Source organism: Micropterus dolomieu, linkage group LG21 (genome assembly GCF_021292245.1).
Source record: "Micropterus dolomieu isolate WLL.071019.BEF.003 ecotype Adirondacks linkage group LG21, ASM2129224v1, whole genome shotgun sequence".
NCBI classification, from domain to species: Eukaryota; Metazoa; Chordata; class Actinopteri; order Centrarchiformes; family Centrarchidae; genus Micropterus; species Micropterus dolomieu.
Genome location: NC_060170.1, coordinates 17,720,259 through 17,743,077, shown reverse-complemented (window position 1 = coordinate 17,743,077; position 22,819 = coordinate 17,720,259). Strand labels below are relative to the sequence as shown.

General features: G+C 40.0%; 1 protein-coding gene across 1 annotated transcript in view; it reads right to left on the bottom strand.

Moving 5' to 3' along the window:
- Nucleotides 1–22,819, bottom strand: part of LOC123959864 (F-box/LRR-repeat protein 17-like) — a 152,536-nt gene that overhangs the window by 61,859 nt on the left and 67,858 nt on the right. Inside the window, exon 3 of the mRNA XM_046034176.1 lies at nucleotides 11,896–11,972. Coding sequence (XP_045890132.1) covers nucleotides 11,896–11,972 — 77 coding nt within the window. The remainder of the gene's footprint in view (nucleotides 1–11,895; nucleotides 11,973–22,819) is intronic.

Here is a 22,819-nt window from a genome sequence, read left to right as displayed (position 1 = left end):
TACAAGCACTGACCTTGCAAAGGATTAGCAGTGGCATTATCTCTCAAATATACAGATGTAAAAAAAAAAAAAAAAAAAGAAAAAAAAAAAGAAAGAAAATGAGCAAGGGGGTGACCTTCCAAAAATAAAGTTCCTAATTTCAAGTTTTATGTTTATCTGAAAGGTAGACACTAATAAAGTAATAATGTAAATGATAACACACTGTTATTAACTTAGAGCTGAGTGTTATTTCAATGCTAATTTTAAATTTAATTGTTCAAACTGAAAACAAGACTTTAATTTGATCTCAGTCTTTTGTAAAGTGATGGTATTTTGATGATTAAGCTACATATATAGTATACATTTAATTTAATTCAATACATTTTTAGATCATTTTTAAATAAAATAAATAAAATTAAATATTGTACTGAACTGAAATTCAAATAAGTGATGTAAACACACACAAAACTCCCAAGCTATTCGTAATCTGGCAAAGAATTTTGTTCAGCTGTATTGTGATGGTCGAAGTTTTGCATGTTTTCCACATTTACAATTTCTTTGACGGTAAAATTAATTTTAATTTTTTTTTAAAACAAAAAAAAACAATTTGTGACATGAAAAGAATCCATTCTGATTTTGACTCACTGAATGTATCCTGGATGTGAAGAGAGACCTGTTACTGTCTCCTAAACACCTGTTACAAAAACTAAGTAGGCTTTAGCTACCTCTATTTGTTATATACAGTACAGATAAAATGTTCATTCATGTTCATTCAAACAGCTGTTTTGTGTTATCCTTGAGTGTGTGGTTAATATTAGTCTAGTAATCGTTAGGTAATATACCTGTAACCTTGATACGATAAAAAAATAAAATAAAATAAAAAACACTGCCAAAGTTGTTATAATGTCAAGTAGTTACAAGCACAGTTCTTAAGAGATTAAGAAAATGGAAAAACAAAAAGGCAACCAAGCTTAAAAAATAAAACATTCTTTAAGCCTCATCATTGAAGAAGAAATCTCAATTGAAGAGCATGCCCTACAGCAAAAACAGCCCCTGGCAGTCTAGTACTATTACATGCTGCTTCTGCTTCGTGTCTTTTTAAAAATCTAAAACTACAGTATCTTACTAAAACAGATACATTGAACATTTAGTTTCTTTGTGGGCTTTGACTGACTTTAAACTATTGTGTTTTAATGTATGCTTTTCAGACTCTTTTGTATTACTAAGCACCAAGTCAGTTGAATCTGATATGTCAGAAAAACACCAAGGGCCTACTGTGATTACTGGTTGCGTATTGACGTGAACTGCATGTACAAATTAAAAAGAGTGTACTCATGGTAACCTTTACATGAATATGGCATTAGTCGCACATGCTGGGGACATTTCTAGCAGTAATACTTAATTATCTACACGGCCATGGTTCATTCATTTGCACAGCTGAGCCATATAGGCAGGCATTCCAACATTGTATCAGCTGATTTGTTTTATTCTACATCTATACTCACTCACCTGTACTCCAGCAAAGTTCAGCAGTAGCAGAATAGTGTCCTTAGCTATTCTTCTGTCGGCTGGTCTGTTGTAAAACTGCTTTGTTTGAAGCAAGGGAAAAGTTCTTAAACACTCATACACATTAACAATTACTTTAAGTTATCATCTACTTTTTACGTTGTGGAGATAAAATATTATCAGTAGTGGTATATTATGAATTCTAGTTTGTGGCATACAGGTAATATAATGCAGCTGTCTCATATGCTGAATAATCTGACAATGTTTATGTAGAATTTAAAATTTGTCTTGACATCTTAGAGAAAGCCCTCACCTGGGGTATATAAAATTGTTATTTGAATACTTCCCCAGACCCTCAAATTACTGGAACATCTTTCGGATGGTACCATTGTTTTTACACATTTTGTAAATGTAAGTAATGCTGTAGAAATGCTGAACAGTCACAAAAATATCTAAAACCAAAACAACAATGTTAAGAAGACAAAAGAAGAATAAACTAATTGCAGTAGACCAGCAGCTGTGGCAATACAGGACCGTAAGGATGTTAAATAAAATAAAGAGCTCTCATATACAGCAAGTGGGAAAGCCTCCTCTTAAGAGAGAATGAGAGAACCAACTATAGAAGCCACCACAGGGCACTTCAACTACTCCCAAATCTGGTCACCAACACACATCAACACCCATGTAACCTACAGGCCAGCTCCATTCACACCTGAGAGAGATGAGGAGGAGGAAGACGACCAGAGAGGGACAGCGCAAGAGATGGAGAGGAAGGAAGGAGGGCGGCAATGGCCAAGAAAATAAAAGGAGATAACCACAGAGAGAAAGAGAAGCCTCTAAGTCATTATAGAAATACTAAACATTTTACACCTGTCCACTGGCTGTTTCAGTGCTACTCGTAGGCAATGGTACAGTGGACGTGACGCTGCCTCTAGAGAAATACTTGTCAAATCTAGACACGCACGCACGCACACGCACGCACACACACACACACGCACACACACACACACACACAGGAAGTAATAAGAAAAATGGGAAAATGCAATGTCTGACTTCTATAAACAAAAACCTTATAGCCAGCAATAACAGGGACATCTTCTACAACTTACACAGCTTGGTGTTATTGAGTCCCACGGGCACACTTAAAGCATGCTGTTATTGGGAACTACAGGGTTGAGATGGTGGTGAGAGAGAGCGAGAAACAGTAGGAGATGAGAGACAAGAGAAGACAAATGAACCATTTAGATCAAAGCTTCATAAACACACATGGGGCCTCTTGTTACTAATGCTACCTCTATCAAGAACAGAAACATTATGGGCATTCAGCAAGTCACAGATACATGATTACATCCTTTGGCACTATGTACACACACACACACACACACCCACACACACACAAACCTTCGTACACGGGGACACATCTATGTACACAGATTTACATTTAAATCTGTGTATAAACACATATATCCAAGCCATTTCAATCCTTCTTCTCCATAGACTTAAGCCTAAAATAGCAGAGGCTTAAGTTTTTTTTTTCCAAAAAAAGTTACGGCAAAGTGTGTGTGTGCTGAAATGCGATAGTATGAGTGAAGGAAGATATTAGCATGAGCTCAAAAGTGCATCTATAATATGTGTGTACTGCCTGTGTGATTGCGTTTGCGTCAATGTGTGTAAATGCAAACGGGAGTTTGGCTGTAATCCCCGAAGCAAGTTCGTGTGTGTGTGTGTGTGTGTGTGTGTGTGTGTTAGTGGGTGAGAGAGAGAGTTAGCATGTTTGTGTGTTACCAGTAAGATGGTAGACAGCGTAAGCCCCAGCCTTCACAGCTTAAGCCCCCCTCACTTTTCTCCCCCATAAGGCAAACAGTGGATAGACCACAGGGCTTAGCTGGAGAAAGAGGAGGAGAGGACAATATATGGAAACTAATTCAATTTCAGCCTCTTTGCGCTGCTCCCCAATCTACAAATACCACCACAGGCTGATGTAAGGAAATGGAAATCTCGTTTTATATACTCAACTACACACTATGAAGAATCTCTATGTTGAAACCCTATAGAAGTGTACTGCACCTATGCACCTGAGCAGCAGTCATCTAGTTAAATGCCCCCCCCCCCCCCCCCACGGAGACTCAAGTCCGGCCTAAGCTGTTTCTGCTCTCTCGTTACCCGTCACCCTCTCAGTTTTCCTGTATATCATCTAATGAACTTTCCAAACTTTGCAAATGGTGGGAAAATGGTCATCCTTCTTTTTCTCCATGGAAAGGCTACACTGCAGTTTCCAGGGCTAAAGCCAAAAGCAGACTTTTTTTTCTGACAGAAACATTCTTTACCTACTTTTAGGGTTCAACATATTTGCAATTTTAGTAGTTTAAAGAGAATATTAATTGTAACACTGATTTACAAAAAAAAGATTAATGCAATCTATGTGTCATGATTACTTATATTTAGTTCAATTTACCTGACAAGACTATGACTTTTAATGATCTACTGCCATGGGTGCACAGATGGGCGCAAGTGCATTTGCTATTTAAAGAATGTGGGTGCAGGATGGGAAAATTACAACTGCGTTGGCGGGAAACTAGCAAGGACACTTCTGCTGGTTGCAAGATATGGCTCTCGACCATTAGTCAGTTGATTGGTAATAATTTCAGTCATGTTTTAAACAAACATGCCAAACATTATGTGGTTTCAGTTTTGCAAGAGTGAAGATTCCCTGTTTTTCGGTTCAATTGCAAATTGAACATCTTTGGGAAGACATCAGCTGAGGAAACTGTGGTGGACTTCCGCCCCACACACAAACTTTTTCTCAACAATTCATGGACTAAATGATTAGTCGATTAATCAAGAAAATAACAAGTATACTAATTGATAATGAAATTAACTATTAGTTGCAGCCCATGATAACATACAGCAAATATTGCACCCAATGCTTCAGCATCCAGGTAATCTTGCAGTAATACAGAAGTCCAGCTCTGAGCTTGGTGTAATGCTGGTTGTTTTCCCCGTGGCTCAGGCACTATCATTGATTTGCAGAGATAATAACCCACTTTATGAGTCTTTGCCCTCCCTGTGTCCAATAGGACTCTGCAACATATATGTTAATCTCTCCGTCCCACTGTCTCTCCTACCCCTCAAGGAGAAAGCATGCAGCTTTTGAATTTTCCCAGTAGGTACTATTTCTGTGTACTACTGCTCCATTGGTTTTTAGGGTCTTGGCGTGATATGAAAACAGTGTCATGGGAGTTGGCATATGGGCTTGGCTTCCTCTGGTTCCATTGTTTTACGCTTAATGGAACTGATGTCAGGAAGCTCGCGCCTGGGTAGTTCTCCTGTCAAGTTGTGTTGTGATGGTTACACTTGTCAACATTTAAGTCGCCAGGTGAATAAAAATTATTTAACTCTCCAGAACCAAGGACCTCAGAGATTAAACCTGACAATATCCTCATATTCACTGACCAGTGAGCAATAGTAACAACATTGTACTCTTGAGAAAAATCTTAATAAAATAAGCTAATGTGACTCAATTATGCTTCTCCAAAGTACATGTATATTATCATTTCTCAATCAATTTATAAATAAAAATAGTTGCATTGTTCTGTGAATTGCTTTCAACATATTTATAGATGTATCTTTCAGTTCCTAAATATCCAGAGCAGTAGCATGATGATTTTGCTGGTCCCTGAGCAGGATTCAAACAAACCTAATAGGCTTGTCTCTGCCAGTCTTTCACTAACACCAAGGTTTTAAACAAATTAGGTTCTTAGGTTTAAAAACAGTATTGTATACTAGTGGTCATTAACGCTTACAGATTAAGCCATACTAAACTGCATACACACACACACACAACCACACTCACAGTGGTGATATAGACAGACAAGATTGTCTCCTGACTCGCTCCCCTTTGCAGCCAACATAAATCTGCTGTGCTGCTCTGCGCATTTTAATCGCCTGCTTTAAGAGTTACATTATTTACTTACTGAAAGCCAGACAGAGAGGAGCAAACAAGCTATTACACTATCTAAGTTTACATCACATTATGTTTCACAGCACTTAGACTGTAGGTGGTGAATAACTGCTTAGTATACAAACAAGATGCAGGGAAAATACACAAACGCTCAAAGAGAAACAGAGATGTGAAAACGAATGAAGACAGAAAGAGATAGAGGTTTATGTATGAGAACAGCCAACGTATCCTAAGCTGCAGCCTTTTATATTGTCACCATGAGGTTTGATCATGCCACATGTGAATACAACAACTGATCATCTCTTTTAAGTCCTCCTCACTTCTCTTTATTGCCCTGCTTTCCAATACTGTGTGACATTTTAAAAAGGGCACCAAGGCATGCAACCATAGCTTGCAAGCAATGGCTATCGTGCTGAAAGGTTTGACATGTACATCAATCCCACAAAAAGTGCAGAAAAATAAAAGGTGAATACTGGCTTAAGGTTAAAAGCTAGCACAGTGTCTCTTGAGCTTTGAGTATACCTTAATGGCCTCATCATACTGTACAATGGAAGCATTACAATCACATATAATTTGTCGGTAAGATAGTTACTGTGCTGTTTCTGCTGATTTTAAGTAACCTCACCTTGTAAAAAGCACTATGATGCTCTGGGGAGTGAGTGTGTATCAAAATTTCCCCAATCAGTAAGGGAAACATGTTAAAAGTACACACAAAGACTTGTAAACAAGCACAGAGTCACCCACACACAGATCAGTAATGACGCACACATACAGCCATACTTCATTCTTGAGGTTCTGGTCATGGGGGAGGAGCAGGGAGGCCCCATCTATCAACGTTCAGTACATTTAGAGTAAAGCGCCTCAGATGAAAGCGAGAACTGAAAGATGAATGGAAAGAGGGATGTGAGGGGAAAAGAGAGGAGGAAGGGGTTTGGTTTTGGAACAGGGTTCATAGCAGAAAAAAAACGAGATAGATGAATGTTAACTATGTGAGAGCTATGAAGGGGATGATCAAATAAAAGAATAAGACACTAAAAATTGAATGACAACAATAATCTCACAAGCTGACACATGGGTAAATACAGATGGACACAATGTAATGCACAATCTGAGTAGCTCTTATACAACAAAACACAATCACAACAGTCTGGAAGATGGGCTGTCATTGTCAAGATTTCTTATTAGATGCAATATAAATTGCAAAGTAGGAGGAAGTTCAGGAAGTATTTTTCCTGTGTTGCCGTTAAGCATGTCCTTAATGTTCCGTGACACATAACCACAAGACTCACTTGAATGACTGAACTATACTACAGGATTATGTTGTTTCTATTTTTTCAGTTTGTTTGGTATCCATGAACCTCAACTGCCATTGCTATGGAGATGACGCCAGTCTGACACACAAACCAAACGCTTTATTGTCTAGGTATGAGAATGTGTTGCATAAAAAATAAGACACAATGCACTCTACTCACAATCAGACCTTGAACACTGGGTGCAGGATTCTTAATGAATTAATAAAAATGAAAGACAAGGGCCATACTCCAATTTGACTTGTTAATATTGACACAACTATAAACTGCACAATAGATGCAGGGCTTATCCAAAAGTGACACATACCCTGAAAGTAAACTCATTTAAACTGCAGAATGTATTATCGCATTTAGCTTCAATTCCATGCACATACACACACACCAACAGAATTTGTTCTTTGTCATTTGGAAGTGTTGATATTCTGTCCTGATGATTCAGCCCATCTAAGGCTTGGAAGTGCTCAAAATGCCAGTCACCTAACACAGTCAATGCAAGAAATGAAAAGGACTTTGACTTCCAACAGCCTAGAAGCCTGAAATAATCCCTCCTACTTCGCAACTCTATAGCAGCTCTGCTTGAAGTCCTCTAAAAGCAAACCAAAGGTGCTCCTTTTTGTCCCTCTCACTCGTACACAGTCTCCCACAGGTGTCTCACTCGATCTTGTATTCGCACAGATGTACAGAGGAGGCCATGACTGACAAGGTAAGGGATCGTGGGGAGGTGTGCGGGTGAAAGAGGAAAATTACCATATGTAAAGAACGGAGGTACCAAGGTCTCTCTTTTTGTCTCCGGATAAAGCAGGTGGGCTACAAGGGACAAGATAAGCACAGGTAGATGTATAGACTCGCAGCGAAGACATGCAAATGGATGCAATGAATGCAAAACACACGTAAGAACAAAAGACGCACGGGACAATGAGTGCAAGAGTGAGAGGAGACAAGGGGGTGCCACTGTCTATCCAGGTGCGTTACAGAAGATACAGCATGTGTATGTGTCGGTCAGTGAGGAGGACAGTGATGGTGTAGAGATCTGATTAGCACTGGGAGCGAGGCTGAGTAGGGTTTCTCATCAGGGTCAGCTTTCACACCAATGTTATAGTGGCACTTTTATTTCTACTGGGGAGATGGGCAAGCTGTCTATATGCCTATGGGAATAAGGAACTTAGGTGGTCCTACAGAGTAGTCTCCTGTGACTTTCAAGTAACTTTATGGCTAGTCACTCGATGCATTGGATCTTCTCAGGTACTGCAAGAGAAGGCAAAAAAAATTGTTTTTAAAGGTTATTTCCATTATCAAAACTTCTATACCATTATCTCAAACTATTTCTACTGACCTGTCTCATGAGATTCAGAGATGCCCATTTTTCTTTACTTTGCATGTTTGAGTTTTGACACTCAATTTGTTTCTAGACCCCAGCATCTCCAAATCGCCACTTTAACTACTGTCGCAAGACATTTAAATAAATAATTGCTGAATGTGTTGGAAAGTCTCTTTGCAGCCCTGGAAGCCTAAAAGTTGCTGTGATAAGTGGGCACTTTGCAGATTAGGGGTTCTCACACAAACGGTCAGAACTGGAAATAGTTCAAAGGCCTGCAGCTGGAGAGTCCTCATATGAAAATATGAGTTGTATTATTTAAATAACGTTGGGTCCCAGGTTAATACGAAATGTATTTCATATGGATTCCCTGTTTTTCGAGTCTAAGAATTACAGAGTACTCCAGATTTCTGATTAGATGATGGTATACTTCATTGACTGTTTCTGCATACTCTTGACACAAACAATTCTGTAGAGTCAATAGTTAGAAATATTAATAACTGTATAAGGAATTCATTAAAATGTCAATTAACAATACATATATAGAGAGATAGAGTATATAGTATATATTTAATTCAGTGAGCCATGCCTTAAAACAAATCAATGTAGTTTAAGGTCTGTTAAACTTCAAGTCTCCGAATCTTCAGAATTACTGTTTTTTCACCTCTTTTATTTTTCCTCTCTTTTCGCAGCAGAAAAACACTGTACACATCTTCACTTGAACTTGGTTTATAGACACTCATTACAGCGCTGATACATGTGTGTGCATGTGAACTTGTGTGTGTGGTGGGTGTCCATTGTGTTTGGAAATGTCTAGGAGACAAAACAAAAAAGCCTGAAAAGTTAGAAAACACAACTGTGAACAAAAAGATTAAGTAGCACAAAGAACACAGGGTGCCGAATGAAAGACAGGGGGAATCTGGATGGAAAGCTTTTAGAGGTTAAATAAAATCTTTCAGTACTGTGACCATTATTCATCATCATTGATTAGCTACAGGTGTGAAGAACCAGCTACTGAAATGTATAAGTCTCACGAAATAAGTGAATTAAAACAAACAGGTGTAACAAGTCTCTAAACTGGCTTGACTACAACCAAAATATTATTTTAGCTAATTACTTTTCACATTATTTGATGAATGAGGGAGAAGTCTAGGAAGTCTAGTGCACTAATAGGGCTTTCAGTAAGATCATTACAGCAAAAAAGCTCTATCCTCGCTTATTCCATTTGTTTCCTCTTCCTCACAAAATAATCTCCAAAACCATCTGCACTGGGAGTAAAATTACATGTTGCCTCGCTCTCTCTTTCTGTCATCTAAACCTGTCTTTATGTCTCTCTCTGTCTGTCCTCAAAGCTCCTATAAAATCACACAGGAAGCAAAAGCTGGGAGGAAAAAACAGAACACTCAAACGTAAGAGGCTTGTGGACATCTCAAATGCACTCAGAGAAGCCATTAATAAAAATAATTAGCACAGGAGATGGGCGGAAAAAATGGGGGCCAGCTTGGCTGATGTAAAATCTCATTTCTGTTATTAAATTTATCGGAGACCGAAGCAGGAAATCCACCAATCATTTTGTTAGAGCACAGAGCTCCTTCAACAGGCATCTCTATCCTGGAAGGACATACAAGAGTACACACACATACACACCCACCCACACACACATACATAGAGATCCCGTCATCAAGGGCCAGAGGGGTCATTAGTGAGGGAAGAAGATCAGATATCACCAATTCATCTTGGTCAAAATGATTAGAGAGAGAGGGATATATAGAGGGGGTGGTTGTGTGCATTCCTGGTTTAATGTACTATTGTGATCTTGGAGTCATTAATCAAACACCAAAAAACACGCACGCCCACGAAACGTTTCATACACACTGAGTTAGGGTTAAGGTTCGGAGAGGTCAAGGTGATTATTGTAACTGTGACTCACAGAAGTCAGCTACAAACTGCAGCTCATGTTGGAGAGGAATCATTTTTAAGTCTACACTCTGTGTAGACATAATCACAGCTTCTCGTTGGGGAAAGCTCTGCCAATTAATGCCTGGCATTCAACCTTTTTTCCATATCTGTTGTCACCTCTTAGTAAAACCATTATAGGATATAAGACGAGGGGTATTCTAGAGTCCTACAAAGTTCATAGCACTCAGCTATGTCAGAGAAGCAGCATATAGCTGGCGCTGTGAATTGCTAACTGTCCAATACCCCATTTGGACAAATATAATGATGTGGCTGGTAAATCTGAAAAGGTCAGCAGTAGAAAGGCTAGATACTGCGTTCCAAGATGTCACCCGATTCACTTCTTTGACAATTTCTCACTGGCTGCATACACCAAAAACAATTTGAGCTTCCACTCGAGTCCTTCTCCGGCCAAGCCTGTTGAGAGCATCCTTCTAGATTTTTATTTCAGTTTGCAGACATTTTAATAATTACTCAACTACCCAACTGAAACAAGCAAAAAAAGACAGCAAGAGAGAGAGAGAGAGTGTGCATCAAGTGGGCAAGCAAAAAAACTGAAACTGCAACACGTCTCTGTGAATATGAATGCACACATGTTCAAGCAAACCAATACGTGGGTCTACGGCACATTTCATACATCGGCCCCTGTATGGAAAGGGTATAATACAGCACTAAAGTTAAGTCAAGTTCATCTTTAAAACCTAGTATCACATGCAATGTCTCAATGGGCTTTACAGGCCCACACAAAAACAGATCCCTTTTCAAAAACACATGGGACTAACAAGCAGAAGGCCTTATTTGTCTCGTCTCAGTGGTCCCTTTGTGCAATTTTCAATAGGCTAATCATTCAGAAAACAGCAAGTTAATAAACAAACAACTCACACAATATTATCTGACACAGAAATCAGGAATAATGGCTAACTATCAAAAGCACAGGCTACTTACTGGCTGTCTTACGTTCAAAAGTAAAATAAACACATCTTAAGTTGCCGACTTAAGGAAAACTCCATGGGACAAACAAGTAGAGGACCTGTTTGTCATCTAATTTGTCCCTTTGTGCAATTTTGAATAGGCAATTTTGAAAAGGCAATTCATACATACAATAGCTTCACATAGTATAAAAGCAAAAGAAAACAGGCACAAACCCTAGTTATTGAAAGTACATGGGACTTACTCAAGCAAACGTGTTTCATCCCAGTTAGAGCTTTGTTTTGAGCACAATGTGGATTGTGGGCATTTTGATTAGCAAAGATGATTGGAAATAAATTATGACAGAAAAAGAAAAAGAAATCAGATAGCGTTATATTGACAATTTCCTGCGCTACCCAAAAGCAGTAGCTGGCTACAGAGCTGGCAGCTGTCATGTGTGGAAGTCCCAGGGTACACAAACACTCAAAACACACAAAACACCATTGCAACAACTAAACAGACAAACACTGCTACATAAAGAATCAAATAATTCATGCAGGCAGGGTTAGTCAGCATTGCACTTTTGATGTTTCAGTACTGAAGTACTCAGGCTGTGCATTATACTGTAGCTGATAAAAGACTCAAAAAGTCTGTACAACCCAATGCCAAATATTTTGCATGCCGAATTGGTTCAGCTTTTGTTCCAGCAAAATTTTTGTAAAGTTTGACTTCTAACTACAGTATAAGCATATGAACTGCACCAAGGAGATCCAGTGAACATTACATTATTCTGTGTGAAACTTTTCAATAATATTTTTAGTGTTTGTGAGTCTCAAAAGGGACGAGTCATAAAACTCAAATGAGTCCTGAATCATGGTAGCGACTGTGGGCAATAATGGTTATGATAATAATGTTGGAGGTTGACTGCAACAAAGGGACAGTGATTGAAAGTATCCTACCGTGGTCTGTGATTTTACAAGACACAAGATAGAGCTCCTTCAGACTTCTCCCCTCCTTGGCGATGATTTCCACACACCTACAGATAGACACAGAGAAAGGACGAATGTTAAAGTGTCTACTGAGGCACCTGTGTTCTGGATCTTGCATTTCACTTTTGCTTGAGGGCTATTTTGACCGGTCTCAAAAACACTGAAATGCATGTGCACATACAGCAGTTTCTTTCCTCTGAAACTCCCTCTGTTACACACACACAGAGGAATATTCCACAGTAAAGGTTAAACAGTACAGCTGCAGGGTCATAACTGTTCACAGATCCTGCCTCTGCTTCTTTTAACACACACATTAATAATTAAACACCTGATCTGATTAAAAAAGCAGGCGCTAACACAGCAGGAGTATATGTGTGTATTTGTGCATGTGAGCAGTGCATAGACACACACACATATAGTAAGCTTGCTCACTTCAAAGAGGGATATCTGCATTCAGCCAAGTGCCTGAGCCCAAAGGACCAACAGTGTGTGTGTGTGTGTGTGTGTGTGTGTGTGTGTTTGTGTATGTGTGGGAGAGAGAGTATGTATACACTAGGGAGGGCCAAGGGGAAGATCAGAGTATCTGTATCAAATGATTCTCTTTAAATGCCTCTAATGAGAGGAGTGTTTGCAACAACTAGATTTTGATCAACGCATTTGACCTATTAACCTTCAGGAGAAAATGTTTTGATCTTTATGCTGGCGTTCTATCATGAATATTCACGAGACAAAAAAGAGAAGCGCACACACACACACACACACACTCTTAACACTTCCTCCGCAGGAACTACTGGTTGGACAACAAAAAGCCGTGTTTCCACCAAATGCACCTGGGACTTTTAGTACCACGATCTACTTTTCAAGGAACTGAAAGGTTCCTTCAGTACACTGTTGTGTGCGTTTCCAGCGCGGTCTAAAGACCTGCGAAGATTAGGCATATTAGCTAGCTGATGTATACGCTGTATAAGTGATGGACATGCATCATTATTTAGTAACCACTATCGATGAGCAAAACTTATAAAAGAACATCCGAATTGATTTTTATTATGTACAACAATAACAGCAGGCTAGCTTTGAGACACACAATAAAAGTTCTTCACAAATTTAATAACAAACTGGAAAGCCATCAAGTTCATAAAAGAACTGCAGAACAGAGAAACATAAAAACACAAACATAAAATCGCAACAGTTTGGATGGTCATTAAAACATTTCCAGCTGACAAGAGCTGCAGAACAGGTTGCAGCACTCACATCTGTTTCCGCCTGAGCGTATTATATGAATGTAATACCGATGTACGATCGCAGGCAGACATCGGCAAGACTTGTGTGCTATTTGACTGTTGATTGTGATTTATTGGTTTGCAAACAACGGTGGAAAAGAGACGAGCATTAACAGCAAAACACCCAAAATGCTCGACTGAAAGACAGTAGCCTCTACTCGACCATTCAGAAATCCACTGCAAGGGTGAGGAAAAAGTAAAACCCCCCAAACAGGCACTGTATTGGGGGTAAAATAAAGACCCTGAAAATAAATTTAGACCTTGGTCCCTGCGGTGGAAACACAGCTGGTCCTCCAAAGGTTCCTAGTTCCGGGGGATAGGTCCTGTGGTGGAAACACAGCTCAAGTCTCTTCAGCTGGAGACTCCTTCAGCTCCGCATCTATCTATCTGTCTATTTATTCATTTATTGTATGGCTCTCATCTTAATGTGAAAGCAGAGTTGGAAACAAAACTATTATGTAGGGCTGCCTTCAATCATTGTGCTTCATGTCATAGTGAAACAGGGAACAATGTTGAGTTCCGGTGCTCACTAAGAATGTGCACTGTGCTCGTACACTTTCACACAATGTTATTCTGAAATGCATTGCTCATATTCACTCAATATCCGCTGGCTTATCTCACCATAGACCAAGCGTGATGCGCGAGGACTGGTTGAGAGAATTTGAGCTTGTTTTCTCTCATGTCTTGTTATGCCACATCCTCACCATCTAGCAAACAGGAGTGAAAATAGGATACAGGGAATTCAGTACGGTGTCATTTTCTCTCAAACAAAACATGATTGGTAAAGTTTGTGTGTTTTTTGCTTCAGGATTCATTTAAGGTGACACAATTCATGGATGTGACTTGATGTGTGACATATCACACTGTAGGATCAAGGAGGAAAAGACGCTAGTGAGAGAAAGTAAAGTTAAAATGTGTGTCATATTTCGAAAATCCTTCTTTCTGAGTGGAGCCAAAGCTGTTAAAATGTGCACTGTCCTGTCTGCTTTAGTTCACTGGTCTGCATCTTCATATTTCACATTTTCTATTAAATTTCTGTTGCAGTGGCCCTGCGAGCCTCTCCGTGTTATCAGGTAGTACTTTTCCTTCCTCTTCATTGTCCTCCCACCTCTCCCAGTTTATTTTTCTCTCTTTCTCTCCACCTCTTACTCCATCCCATTCTTCATCCTTTCTTTTATATCTTCCTCTTACTCTCCCTCTCTGTGGCCCACTCTAAAATTTTGATAAGAAGAAACTCCACTCTTGAAAACAGAAAAAGACCTGTTGCAATTGGTCATTCCTGACTCAACCCAGCCTTGAGCTGTGGCCAGCCTTAGAATAGATTCAGTAAAGCCAGCAGGATCACAATATCATGCAGTGTGTCTCGGGGCTATGGCATTAGAGCTGCTAATGAACGGATGTACCGAGAAGAAAAAAAGAGAGAAAGTAGCGATTCAGAGATGCAGCGACGGAGGCCAAGGCAGAGTGCATCCTCCGGGAGCTTGTTACACTGTGCCCGGGTCCCTGGGGTCAGAGCAAAAGCAATTAGATCAGACATCAATGAATGAGGGAGGGAGGAGAGAAGGAAAGAGAATACAGCAGGAAACAGAGTGAGTAGAAATCTCTATACAGGAGCTAGAGTTTGAACAGAGACAGAGGGGGGTACATCATGAGAGACAGACAGAGCAAAGGAAACAAGGAAGCAAAAAAGAAGAAAGAGTAAGAGGCCATTAATAAGGCCTGAGTGAGGTGAAATGCAAGGACTGAGGAGGCAGCAGAGGAGATGAGGGAGGACGGAGAAGAAATGTGGGATGTGATGACATAGGCATGGTTCACGCCACATGAAAGGCCTTCAAGAAGCAACAAGCTCCCACCCATCTCCACTGAAACCCTCAGCTGACATGAATTAGTGATCTGCTTGCTTTCAATAATGTACAGAGCATGTGAAAAAAGCCCCAGTTGCTGTACGGTGTGCATACTGAACATTTAGATAGAGTTGCAGAGGTGCTGCTACAGGAGACACCGTTGAAAGGAGAACATTAGGATGCAGAGCGGAGAGCACGTCAACGGCGTGGCAAGGTGGTTGAGCTGGAGAAGCTGCTGGTGATGTTGAAAAAGAAAGGAATAAGCAGGGAAAGCTGTGAAGAATGGGGAGGGGGGGAAAAAATACAGTTTTGAGTGACTTTGAAGAAAGAGAAAAACTTTTTAGAGAGGGAGGGCAGAAAAAGGAAATGGAGGATAAAAAAAGGGACAGGGGGAGGAAGTGATAGAAGAGAGAAAATGTGTAGGATACAATGTGAGACGCAGGAACAGAAATAAGGTTGAGAAAGGAAAACAAAGACTGGAAGATGTGTCAACAGATGGGAGAGCCGAGATTCGGGGGAAAAAAGTGAAGTGAAGAGAGGGTTAAGTGGAGGAGAAAAGGAGGGAGACAACACAAGATGACAAAAATGAAGGGTATGTTGAGGGGAAGGTTAATTAGGATGATTGTAAACAATAACAGATAAATGAGCAAGACGATGAGGTGTAAATGATGATGACAAGTGAATAAGGCGAGAAAGTCAAGCAAATTGTCTCCGCTACCACATAGGGCGAAAGACGCTCTCGCAAATATTATAGTCCAGAGGAAGCTTTTTGTAATAGTTATGTAGAGACCCTAATATCCAGCTCAAGGCCACTTTTTCCAATAAAATAACAATAAAATAGTTTCCATGACAACTAAGGGACTGCATGTTTGAGCGATTAGTGTAACCGGCAGCCAGGAGGGGAGAGAGAGAACCAAGAGAGCAAGCCTCAACAGGGGTCAGTGTGTGTTTGGCTCACTGTCACCGCTCTGTCGGCACAAACAGCTAGAGGTAAACAATAAAACTGTCAGTCCTCTCTCTATCTCACTCTTACAGTCGCATACATACAAAATCAAACTTTGGTTTGGTCCTTGGCATGTATGGGATTTGGGGGAATTTCTCTTTTTTAAAAACACACATGTTCTATCTAAATTGAATTACTGGACCCACACAACTGGACCTTGAGAACTTTGCTTAACCCTGAAACATCTTTTATGTTTAATTTTGTTTTCTTGCCAGCCGGCTAATTCCGCCTGACACATAATGTAGCCTTTGTCCGACTCCACACCGAAAGGAGACTGAATTACAGTAAAAAAAAAAAAGTTTGTCCTAATTGACACAACATGTCTTCTACTTGAAAAGGAGGAAAGGATGGTTACTCAATAACCATGGTAACATTCTGTAGAGTACTCGCAATTGGAAGTAACAATTTAATAATCTCTCTGAAACACCTTAAAGGGGTGCAGATGCAGCTGTATACTTTCATAGCATCAGGAGAAAAAAAACAGTAATTTGCTTTGCTGATACATAATTGCACTTCCCTTGGAATTTATAGGAAGAAAATGCAATTATGTTACTTTGAAACCATGGTAACTACATCACCGCTAATTTATCTTGTGATTAACAAAAGCATTTGTGAGGTTCTTTACATGTAAATGAGGCCCAAAGGTATGACGAGCTAAGTAGTGTAGATTAAGGTGGAAATGCCACAGACTGAGGAGCCTAGATGTTTTTTTAAACTTCTATTTTTATTTCCCAGAATTTAATTTGCTCTTGGGCCATTTGCCCAACCTCTCCTCACTGCCATTGCAAATCTCCACAATTCATTAGCTTACCGAAAATTATTTTAGGCTACAGCTAATACTGTGGCTTCATTACTACTAATTTTTTAAAAGTTGAAAATAAAATGAACACAGTTCATCTTATTAAAATGGTATTCATATGCACTGAAGCTCTTGAATAATAAAAAGGGAAATGGTAGAATAGAATTATCAGAGGGATTAAATCATATCACACTGATTAGGAAAGGTTAGGAAGGTTAGACTTTCAAGTCAAGATTCCACTTCACCTTCATCCTTACAGAGCTCTAGTGAGTCATCAACACCTCAGAAAACTACCAAAAACCTTGCTGTACACCTTCTGCAATAAGGACACTCTTATAGCATCGACCAGCGTTTGAAACATGAAAGAAAAATGTGGATCACCACTTAGAAAATCATCAAGAAACCAGCAGATGATCTCCTCTATCTGAGCTCTGTACTGTGCGTAACGCTCCCTTACAGGACAACTGGCCTTTGACTGTATCTTATTTGTGGGTGTATGTGTGTGTTTTGTTGTACAACCAGAGATTAAACCTTGACAAAGCCCAGTGATCAGCTCTTAATCCCAGCTCACTGATTGATCAAACCTAATCTCTTCTATGAGCTTGTTACCATGGTCAAAACTTTAATGGGTATTTGAGTTTTATACTGTGCAATGGACGATAATTTATGGTATTTTCCATTTCCATATTTAGTATCTGCCATCACAGAAATCAGCCGAGAAATACTGTACATACATTGTGCGGGTTTCATACTACAATAACTTGTTCCTCGTATACATTACCCTTAAAATTAGTTCATTTGTGTGATCTCTGCGGAATATAGGACGCTTTCAAACATACAAGTCCAACCACCTTATTGAACAATATCCATACACAGCAAAGAGTCTACAGCAAGGCTCAGCAAGGAAATGTGGGACAAGAAAGGAGGGACAAAAGGGAGTGAGGGATAGTGTTTGTGTGTGTGTGTGTGTGTGTTATTACACAGAGCGTGTTGTTTGCACTTGTGTGAATGTGAGCATGTGTCTCTCAGAGGTGAAGCTAATCTTCTTTTACACAGCACAGCCAGAGGTATCCAAGCAGACAGGCAGCAAGAGGAAGAATAGTAACAATACTTGAGAGAAACTGAGGTCCATATTTATCACAAAGACCGCAGACAGTCTTCCAGCCAAACAACATGTGTAGCGCTTCTCTTTAGCTGGCCGATCACAATGGAACAGGAACAAAGACGCTGCTGGGACACTGGCTGTAGGTAGGTACACTAGCACGGTGCTGACCAACACAAGGCCTCGTCTCATCCGCGCTCCTCACACGGCCCACAATTACACGGCTGTCTAGCGACACAAAAGCAGCAGGGAAATAGAAATGGATGATTTTCGAGAGAAGAGGGCGAAAAAGAAAGAAAGTAAGCATGAAATGTATAAAGAAAAGCGGTTGAAGGTCTGGGGAGAGGTTGAAAACATAAAAGGAGGAGGAGGAGGCAGTAGCGGTGACAGGCGAGACTTCAGACTTCCATGGTCGTCTTCAGACTTAATGAAATGGAAGGGCGGAGCAGCAAAGAGGAGGAGAGCAAAGAAAGACCGGGTTTATACTTCTGAGAATGCTCTCGCAAAATTATTCTTGCTGTAAATTTTCTTTACATCACCCATAAATCCATACACAAGTGTAAGGAAGCAGGGTTCTGCTTCCTCAGACGATGTGCAACACTGGGTCTGTGGAATCCTCTGGACAAAAAACTTAAAAACTTTTTTCATTGGGCTTATATAAAGGGATATAAAAATATCCAATACCTCAAAAGAGCCCTTCAGTAAGCAAATACTTCATAGTAAGGAAATGCAACAATCTTAAAATGGAACAATACAAGTTTTATTGCTTTTGAAATTGCTGACCCTCTGATAATATGTGTACACTTGGACTATTGTTCTGTTGGGATATAATTCAATTTGTGTTCTCAACAAAATATCAGCTAAGCGAATAGTCAGTACACGATTCTGTTTTTGTATATTGAAAAGGAGCCGTTAGCTGCCGAAAAACTATTTTCAATTACAGAAAGAGGAATGACTTAAAATAGGTGAAAATTGCATGAGAAAATCTATCACAGAAACCATCAAGCCTTTTTTGGTTTTGTCTATTTTTGCGTTTTGTCGTTACTTCCATTGGGTGTTGTGGATGTCATAAAAATTTAAAGATTAGAAAAAGAAAAACAATCAATCAAGCTTTACATTTTTACAGCTTTACCAGACGGATCTGACTGTAAATTCTTTTGAATACATGCAATTCATAGTAGACCTCCGAGAACATTTGCATATTAAAAAACCTCCTGCTTACAAATGCAGCTTCTTTATTGTAACCATGAAAGAGTTCACAGACATATCCCATATCTGTTTAGTGTTTTGATAAAATTAAAAAACTATAAATCCAGAAGGCAAGATTGTAAGATACATTTTTATCCCTATCTGTTTGAGTGTGTGTACTTGTGTGTGTGTGTGTGTGTGTGTTCCAGCCGTCTGAATCAGGGTCTGCTTCAGCAATTAGGGCCTGGATGATTTCCCAGGCTAGCCTGCCGTACCCACCGCTCAAATGAGAATCACATTCCTATTGTGTTCCACCACCGTTAATCATGTTTTCAAACGACTGTGCAAAACGGCAGGGCATTCCAGCAGCTTGTCATCAGCTTGCTCAAAAATGTGCCGATGGGGTCATAACTGGAGCCATAAATGCCCATCATCCTCAGCTTTCCTGTCCAACCTGTGCTTCTTTTTTTTTTTGCGTTTCTCTGGGAAAGGAGAGGCGAGCACTTTTTAGGCCAACGCAGCTAACGGAAAGCAGAAACACCAAGGCCCTTATATGTGCCGCTGTCTCCTCTCATCCTCAGTGAACGTTGGGTTCTTTCTTTACTCCAGCTATAAGTATACAGTAATTGTAGAGTAGTAGTACTCTACAGATGGCAAGAGTTTCAATATAAAAGGTCTACTCTGAATATATAGTCATTTAGCAGGTCTAGAGGTATACATTCAATAATATTGAGTTCAAAAGTACATCAGACCTCTGGAGACATTCTGATATATATTCACCTGGAAGCTTGTGGCTGTTATTACATCAGCCAACCGATTCACCAAAAAACAAGTGTCACTCACAAACCAGGTGATTTGTCGATCAAAAACCGGAGGCAAAAGCCAACTAAGCACTTTGTGAGGTTAAGTGGCAGTTATTCACTTTAAGCTCATCCAAATGGCCAGCCAACGCCGACGGGCCTCCGTGATACACATGCACAAGCAGCATTTTAAAGCAGCTTCTCGGTTTGCCAGCGGAAACCAGACTGGCCTGACATCGCTCACACAACACAGATCTCTTGATAGCTCTTCTTTCTGTCTCTGCGGCTCCTTCCTCTGTCCCCACCCCCAGGACATGCAAGTGAGATACTAACCTGTAAATGAACAACTGGGTTCTCTAAAGCACTGTCATGCCCTTATCTGCCTCCACGGTCAGCCCACTGCAGCCATAACACAATAAATAACTCAGGAGAAGATGAGCACTGCCCCGTGGCAGATGGCGATAACACTCACAGCCTCAGGTCTTGAGTTGACACAGTGGTGTTTGTGCCACTGTATGTGTGTGTGTGTGTGTGTGTGTGTGTCTGTGTGTACACGCGTGTATGAGTGCAGGAGAGAAAGTTAGTGGAGCTCTGCCCATGTGAGACGAACTTGAGGTTAGAGATGGTTGCCCATGATAGATGTCACTGTGGGGAATAAAAGCAGTGGCTGCATCTACTTTCTTGGCGCCTCTCCTCTTTCTGAAACATGCAGTCAGGTAGAGCCAGAGGAAAAAATTGCATAAAAGTCCTCAGCATATATGTATATGTATTTTATTATTGCATCCACAGCTTAACTTTTTATTTTTTTGCAGGTAACTTAGGGGTGAATTCACGAAAGGATTGCGCGACTTTTGCGGCCAAGTGCACAAATAGGACAAAAAGAAACAGTGTAATTCTCAAAGGGTGAAATACACCACTAATTTCACTCCCAAGCAAATAGCATCTCTGTCCTCTGGTGCCATTTGCACTAGAGGCTGACATTCATTTGGGAATACTGTGGGTCACAGTTTTCCTGTGAGATTCCTGAGCGATGGGAGTCAATTTAACTATTCAACATGGGACTGGGACGGAACAGGAAAAAAACAGGAGTGGGCGGGACGGGAATCATAGGTTTGTTTTTTATATATATATTTAAATATTAATTTCTAATATGAATAAACGCTATTTTCTGATCATTAATATAAAAAAAATTTAATCGGGGACAGGATGGAACTGGAGCCATTTTGGCGCTCTCTATACATATGGGCCTCATTGAAAAAACTGTACAAAAAACACCATCGCGAATAGCCACACGCAGTTAGGGTAAAGTTATCAACATCTTCAGAAAGTTGTTGGTCACTGAAATTGAAGGGGTGTTGCACCGAGACTTTCCAGTGATGAAGGCAAATATAACTGGGGCCACTACAGAAAATTGCAGATAGACATTTAACAGACGCAACATGAGGGCAAATTGTACTCGATTGCAAAACTTTATGGCAGAGTTTGTACAATAATATAATTAGCGCAATATCTTTTGTGAATCGGACCTGATGCGCAATTCATGGTGCTTTCACGGCCGCAATCCATTCTTTGTAAATTCGCCCCCTTACAACACATACAATACCTTACAGTAAGTATCTTTGGTTTTTACTCTCCAAAGCACACAAAAGTTAACCTTTATTTTGGTTTCACTACAAAATAATCTTTTAATCAAGTCACCTTTGTCTATAATTGAGTCACTAAATTCTTATTTTGTCAAGTAAGTGAAAAGATCTGCCAGCGCGGTACAAATATTTCAACCATTTTCTAATCAAAATCATCTTAATCAAGGATTTTTTGGCATCTGCCTTAAGTAGAAAGTGACAGTAAAGACACAGAAAGGAAAAAATGAGGAATGAGAGAGAGGTATGAAATTTAACAAACCTCCCCAGATGGAATCAAATTAGAACGATGCAGCTGTCTGGTCTGCATGTTAACCACAAGGCCATTAGGACACCCCAATGCAGTATGTTCTAAATTGTTAAATACTTTTTTGGTTTTTGACTGAGACACTTGTTCAAAAATATATATATATAAAATGAGGGAATAGAGATTTGTATTGGAAACTGCTGACAGCAATATGACAGAAAGACAGAAGCCATTGACAAAGTCGGCGGAGGTCGGAGAGGATGAATGGGTCAAACACAGGACTTTCACCCAGGAGACCGCTGTTCGTGTTCCATGTAATAACATATGTCAAAGTTGACTTATTTTTTTTTTCCCAAACCACAATCTTCTTGTAAACCTGACCAAGTAGTTTTGGTGCCTAAACCACACAGTCACCGTTTCACAATGTTAACCACAGGCTAGAAAGGCTTTCTGACAGAAAGATCCTAGGCCAAACAAGTGTCACCACTTCTGCGCACTGCACAGATCAACGAACTTCCCAAGTAACAGCTAAGGGACATTATTAAACATTTTTTTATTGGTATAAACACACAAAAAAGCCTATAAGTTGAGTATCAGTGGTGTACATGAAAAGTGTGGAAGGCCCTCTGTAGAGCCAGTTTTTGGTTTGTCGATCCTGGGCTACTGTAGAAACATGGTGGACTCCATGGAAGAGGATCTAAACCCTCTGTATAAAGGGCTCATTCTAAGGTAACAAAAACACAACAATTATTATTTTCAGAACATACTTTTGAAAATAGCTGTGGCTCAGGATGTAGACCGGGTTGTCCGTTAATCGGAAGGTTGGCGGTTCAATCCCGGGCTCCTCCAGGCTGCATGTCTAAGTGTCCTTGGGCAAGATACAGAAACCCGAATTTCCCCTGGTGGCTGTTCCACCAGTGTATGTGAATGTTAGTTTCTGTTTGAGCCCTTAGGCTCAGTGTAAGAATGTGTGTGACTGGTGAATGCGATG